This window comes from Chrysochloris asiatica, unplaced genomic scaffold (genome assembly GCF_000296735.1).
Source record: "Chrysochloris asiatica unplaced genomic scaffold, ChrAsi1.0 scaffold00031, whole genome shotgun sequence".
Classification (NCBI taxonomy): Eukaryota; Metazoa; Chordata; class Mammalia; order Afrosoricida; family Chrysochloridae; genus Chrysochloris; species Chrysochloris asiatica.
The window spans coordinates 13,097,493-13,104,498 of record NW_006408549.1 but is presented as its reverse complement, the minus strand read 5'-3'; the positions used below and the strand labels follow the sequence as shown (position 1 = coordinate 13,104,498).

The window sequence follows — 7,006 nt, the reverse complement described above, 5'->3', positions numbered from 1 at the left end:
GACTCCACGGCACATAACAACAACAACAACAACCCACTGTGTGTGGTAGTCTGGTATTCAGCTAAAGACTTTCTCAAAACCTTAAGAAAAGTTCTGAAGCTCTTTCTCTGTGTAACTCCTTTCCATTACTCTATCCCTCCCTGCACTCCAATTCCTATCAAAGCAGAGAGCGTGCTGCAGTTTCTTTGGATCCGCTTCTTCCTGGCATGGCCCAGGCAGGGTGTGGTGGAAGAAAATTGAGGTGATTACAGGATTCACCTCAGTTGTCCTTTTCTCAGAGCACTGAGTCCCATGCAGTATGTCACCCAGTGCCTGAAAACAGTTGTTCATATATTTTTGTCCAGTTTTCTACTTATTTGTAGAGGATGGAATAGTCTTTATGTGGTGGTATTGTCTTCTCATCATGGCCAGATGTGGAAATCTGACTTGTTCTTTGTTTTTTGCCATCGTATACCTGCAACACTTTGTTGTTGTTAAGTGCCATCCGACCCATAGCAACCCTGTATAGCGTTTCCAAGGAGCAGCTGGTGAGCTTGAACCACCAACCTTGCAGTTCACATGACTTTGCAGTCTGATGCATTAGTCAACAGCACCACACTTTAATGGTAGTTAAATATGAAAACAGAGTCAAATAGAGTCCTGGTGTGGTGCTTTAGGATGAACACTGGACTGCTAACCACAAGGTTGGCAGTTCAAACCCACTAGCCCCTTCTTGGAACCCCTCTACAGGGTTGCTATGAGTCAGAACGCACTTGAAGGTACTTAATAGTAACAACAGCCATGAATGATAATGGCAATAAGTAACATGTTCTAATGAACCCCTTAACAAACACTGACAATGACTTGTAAAGAGTTAAGATCAGTAGTCATTATAGGCACTGCATTGTAGATTTTGATTTTTTGTGTGTGGGGTTGCATAATGTGTGCCTCTGCTCATTTATATTTTGATTTTGCTTTGGCATTTCTAATACTTCAAACTCAAGATAGGATAGTAGTAAACTTCAGCATGGCATCGTGTGAAGGTAAGGGTGGGAGCATGCGGAGGGGAAGTCGCATAGTATGTAGTAGCTAAGAGTTTCTACTCTGCCACACTAATTGTGAAGCATGGGGAAATCATCAAACCTGTCTGTCTGGATTTCAGTTTATTCATTTAACACAAACGGAAAGGTTTGTATTGAATGACCACTGTAGGTTATTTGCTCACCTTGTGGTGATACTGTACGATACTGACTTTGCTCCAGAATTAGCAGATATTCAGAAAGCACATAGATTATGCAGAATAATTGATTTTAAAAAAATCCTAGACTTTAAACCTAGCATCTATTTTTGGCAGGTCAGCCTCATCCCCATATAATATGCTTTTATTTTCTTGTTGTTCACTCTAAAAGTTTTGCATAATTTTGACCTGAGATTCAACCTGAATATTTTCTATCTTCTTGCCTCTAAATCTAGAATGTAAACAGAGTTCCTCTTCATTTGTGGACTTCTCGTGTTTGGAATTTTGATTTACTCTGTGTCATAATGGTCTAGAGGACTATTTACAAACTTTTGTGTATGTAGGATCATCCTCAGTGCTCTCTGAAAATGCAGCTTTTAGGGTCTTGGTTCTAATCTACAAATATTATTTTAAACAATAAATTATTCTGATATAGGTAATTTAAGGATACTATTTTGAGAAATATGAAACTAGGATTGTTCTTTGAATATAAAGGCTAGTATGTGTATTTTGGAGTCCTAGTGTGGTGCTGTTAGACTGCAAAGTCATTTGAACTGCAAGATCAATGGTTAAAGCTCACCAGCTGCTCCTTGGAAACCCTGTACAGGGAGGGTCACTGTGGGTCGGAACAGACTCGACGGCACTTAACAAGAACAAGGTGTATTTTGGGAGCATGTTGGCTCTGTTTGATAAACACTGAATTGTGAATCACAACGTCTGTAGTTCAAGTCTGCTAGCTGCTCCACAGTAGTAAAATGAGACGTTATGCTCCCAGGAAAATTTACAGCCTTAGAAACCTTATACAGTCTCTTGAGTTGAAATTGATTCAGTGGCATGTAACAAGAGAAATGTATATTTTTATTTAACTGCATTTACACTTGTTTCTGAATTTGCTTGAATATTTATTGGTTGTCCTCTCCAATTATTGAAAATCAGGACTTAGGGTTAGTAGAGAGGGGAAAATATATTTCTTAAATTCCCATTGAGTTTAGGATTTAATTCAGAGAAGTCCAAGCAATTTTGGGACTGGGCCTGTAGAGAAAGGACTTTATTTTTTTAAATTTCATTTTAATAGTCTCTGTAGTCTGTACATAGGAGCCCCGGTGGTGTAGGGAGTTATATGTTGGACTGGTAACTGCAGGGTCAGCAGTTAGACTCTACTTGCTACTCTGAGGGAGAAAGATGAGACTTTCTGTTCCCATAAAGATTTACAGTCTCAGAAACTCTATATCGGGTCACTGTGAGACAGAACTGACTTGATAGCAGTGGCTTTGTTTTGTTTAATAGTCTGCAAAATGGTATATATCAGTTAAATTATGACATAAACCAGCAGATGTGGTTTATTTTTAAATAGGCAGAAAATTATATTTACGTTTGACCTGGTGTTTTTCATTCATATATATAAACACTTCCCAGTATGGTGCTATATAGTAAACACTGAACTGCCAGCTGCTCCTTGGAAACCCTATGAAGGGTCACTATGAGTTGGAACTGACTCAATGTCACTTGACAACAATAATATATAAATGTGGCAGTTTTGAAAAGAGTTTGCCCTTTTAATTGCCTTCTTACTACCTGACTTGTTTTATCACAGTTATGAGATAGCATTAAGGATCCTTGGTGATGCGATGGCTAAGCACTTGTCTGGGGACTGAAAGATTGGTGGTTCAGATCTACCCAGTGCCTTCACTGGAGAATGAACTTGTAATTTGCTTCTGTTATAGTCTACCATATAGAATCACTATGAGTTCAGTCAACTCACGGCACTCAATAGCACAATGACATTATGATACATGTTAATTAACACTTTTGTTGTTGTTAAAATGCTGTTGACTCATAGCAGCTCTGCATAGGGTTTCCAAGGAGCAGCAGGTGAGTTTGAACTACAGACCTTGTGGTTCAAACCAACTTTGCAGTCCAGTGCTTTATCCCTCAGTGCTATAAAATTACCACTTAAGAGATAGACAAACCCTTGGTCTAAATACTACATTGGTTTGAAGTAGAAATCCTCACTTTATCAAGTTGTTATGAGGCTCAAGAATGATGCATTTCATATCAAGCACAAACGAACGTATCTAGCAGTTAATAAGTATTCAATAATGTTAGCTGCTAGTCTCATTTTGCAGAAGTAAATTCTTAAAATGTAAATAATATCAGTGGTGCTAAATATTCCTTAATTCTAGCCAAGTTGAGGGAGGGTGGATGGAGACTACGATAGCCAGGAGATTTTTATTTTTTAAGTTACATGTGTTACTTTCTAACCACACACTCTGGATTGTTTTCTTAGTCCTTTTAGTTAAAGGAACGTTCTCCTGGGAATTGTAGGTTGAAGGAAGCAGGGCGACCTCTATTTATTCTTGTATTTGGCACACTGAGAGGTCAGCGAACTTGAGATTATGTTTATCAGCACCAACAAACTACCCACAACATTGTGCTTGTGCCCCACTGAGCTTAAGAAAAAGGCAAACACTGAGAGGTCACCTTGAATTAATCATTTTAATTCACAGAAACCAGAACCATTTATTCAATTGTAAAATCTCCTTCTATGTAAATATTTATCTACTTATCACTATACCTACTTAGCTACCTGTGTACTTACTTACTTATTTATTTATTCAGGTATATATGTTTAGAATGACACAGCTCCTAACATTTCTCATTCCTATACCAGTAGAGAATACTGGTTACTGCTGGAAGGATATAAGGGGAAATATTTTTTATATATTGTGAACACCCTTAGAATGTGTTAGAAATGCAGCTTTATACATTTCATATGCAAAGTATCTCATTTTTACATAATTAACCCTATCCTCCTGTTATTAAAACATTTAGATTCACTGTCACTCAGTTTCATAGACTACCTTTAGTCTGGATGAATTTAAGACTAGGGCCATCAATAAACTGTTCCTAAATGAAATTTTCTGTAAATTAAACAAGAGAAGACTCTAAAGTATTTCAAGCAAATTAGTTAGGATCTTTAATGTTAATTGGCCTTTAAAAATAGAAGTTAGGAAGTCATGCTTAGCTTGGATTATAGTGAGGTTCTCAATTTACCAAACATTTAGCACATCCACAAATCTGGTGAAATTAATGTAATATGTTACTATGAGAAGTAGGTCTAAAGCTTTCATCACTTTCCCCCCAAAGTCCTTGACATTCTATAAAAAAGGTTGAGAAAGAATCTGTATTTTTCTTATAGGGAAAGAAATTGATGGCATTATTATTATTAAATGAAGTGGAAGATGTGAACAGACAAATTTAATTGCAGTAAGGTGAATGCCCTGTGTATCCATTTTAATTTGCTAAAGGAGCTCTGGTAGCGTAGTGGTTACGAATCGGGCTGCGAGACGCAAGGTCAGCAGTTCGAAACTACCAGCTGTTCCGCGGGAGAAAGATGAGGCTTTCTGCTCCCGTAAAGATTTACAGCCTCGGAAACCCTGTACAGGGTCGCTTTGAGACTCCTCGGCACATAACAACAGCAAAGCAAGCTAAAGAAGCGGCTCAGGGTGTGCCTGACTGTGTAACAATGGCTCCCTCTGGTGGTGTGATTTCATAAAAATTGACTTTTTAGATCATTGTTAGAAATTTTCACATTTCTTCTGAAAACCATCTCATCTCTCCTGACACCTATCCCGAATTAATCATGGGTGTATAATTTCAATTCCTCCAGGTTTACATGGACTGTAAGAACAGAAATGTGGATATATTGTTTGCCCACTGCACAGGTAAGAGAGTGTCCTTAGCTAACTTTGAATAGGATCATTTTGTAACTCCATCTATCTTCATTACCTGTGCTTTGTTGTAGCTTCCTTGATAAAAGCAGTGAAGTACTGTGGAAACATAGACTCAGAGAAACAAATATTTTTTGAATCGGTATCTGCTGCAATCAGTACCATTCACTCAAATAAGGTGAGTCAAGCAAATTAACATGTAAGTGTTGGAGGAAAATGCGAAGGTAGTATCAAAGCCTTTGTATTGTTTATATTAGCCTATTACTCCATTAACATCTCAATGCTATCTTAAAATTCGCCCCCTCAGAGTCTTTTGTTACAAGTAAGGGAATATTCTCACTCCTTCTGGGAAGTGCCAGTTATGAACACTTGCTTAATAATTTAGGTAATCCAACAATATCACTATTTAGAGGATTTGGTGACCACCAATTATGTGCTAATCACTTGCCATAAAATATGTGCTTCTCTCAGCAGCAATTATGCTGGCAATTTTCATCTACCTCTCTTAGATGCAAAAATTCCTAGTTTTTACGTTGTGGATTACAAACTGAGCTGGGTTGTTAACTGAAAGGTCAGCAGTTCAAATCTACGAGCTATTCCACAGGAGAATGATGAGGCTTTCTGCTCCCATAAAGACTTATAACCTTGGAAACTCTACACAGGGGTGCTATGAGTTGGAATTGACTCAGTGGCGCACCACCACCATGGTACCCTTGGAGTCCTGGTGTGGTGCTACAGGATAAGCACTGAACTGTTAACTGCAAGCCTAGTGGTTCAAACCCACCAACTGCTCCTCAAAAACCCTATGAGTTGGAACCAACTTGACAGCACTTAACAACAATGATACCCTGCCTACAGGCTCATTTTGCCATCACTGGGAATATTATTTGCAGAACCCAGAACATCTCTGATCTGAAATATCAGTGTTATTTTCCAAATACTGGACTTCATAATTTAATTTTAGAGTTTTCCTAGAACTTTGACTTACTGTCATTTTTCTACGACTTTTCATCATTTTGCCTTTTCTCATCCCTAGAACAGCATTTGGTGCCCCCCAGAGTCATTCCTATTACACTCAATCAGAACAGTATATATTTATAGAATAATAATAATAGCACTGTTATTATTATCATTATTATACACTTGTTGTTATGTGCCGTGGAGTTGGTTCCAACTCATAGCAACCCTGTACAGGGTTTCCAAGGCTGCAAATTTCTCCCTCAGAACAGCTCATAGTTTCGAACTGCTGACCTTGTGGTTCGCAGTCCGATTCGTAACCACTAAGCTACCAGAGCTCCTTATTATACACTTACCACAACAAAAACCATCTATTGAGTACTTGCTATATTTCAGGAATATTTTAAGGACTTTATGTTCATTACTAGTCTGGTGGTACAGTGAGTTAAACATCAGGCTACGAACAAATATGGAGGTTCAAACCCATCAGTCTCTCAGAGGTGGAAAGATGAGAGTGTCTTCTGTAAAGATTTACAGTCTCAGAAATCTTATGGAACGACTCCACTCTGTTCTCATATATTATTGGGTCACTATGAGTTGGAGTTTACTCAACTAGTAGATTTTTTGACACTGAGTTTGTCACAACCTTATGAGGTCAATATTATTATATAACCATTTTCAGAAATTAGGAAACTGATTCCCAGGGAAGTTACACCAGTGATAAGTGGGAGAGTTACTTTCAAAGTCAGAATTTGGTATAAGACCTGGAGCTTTAAACAGCTACACTCTCCTACTTCAGAGCAAGTCCACTTTCTTAGCTCCACTAGACAGTTTGCTCGGTTACTACTGTTCTTTCACTATGGCACCGGTTCAAGAGTTAGTAGCACATGTTTATTTCTTTTATTTCAGAATGTGGGCAAACTCAGTGACCACAGTGAAGTTTGAGACCCTTTCCTGCATTCCAGTCCTTGACTCACAATTGACCTCTACCACAGTAACTATAATGTAACTTAGTAACCATATAGTCGCTTGTCAAAATTTGCCAACAATTTTTTAAAATCTTTGTTAGTAGGAAGATTCACTTAACAGATTATTGTATTGT

General features: G+C 38.1%; 1 protein-coding gene across 1 annotated transcript in view; it reads left to right on the top strand.

Moving 5' to 3' along the window:
- Positions 1 to 6,849, top strand: part of SLC26A7 (solute carrier family 26 (anion exchanger), member 7) — a 189,540-nt gene extending 182,691 nt beyond the window's left edge. The window contains exons 16-18 of the mRNA XM_006859223.1: positions 4,887 to 4,941; positions 5,022 to 5,125; positions 6,814 to 6,849. Coding sequence (XP_006859285.1) covers positions 4,887 to 4,941; positions 5,022 to 5,125; positions 6,814 to 6,849 — 195 coding nt within the window. The remainder of the gene's footprint in view (positions 1 to 4,886; positions 4,942 to 5,021; positions 5,126 to 6,813) is intronic.
- The last annotated feature ends 157 nt before the right edge of the window (positions 6,850 to 7,006 follow it).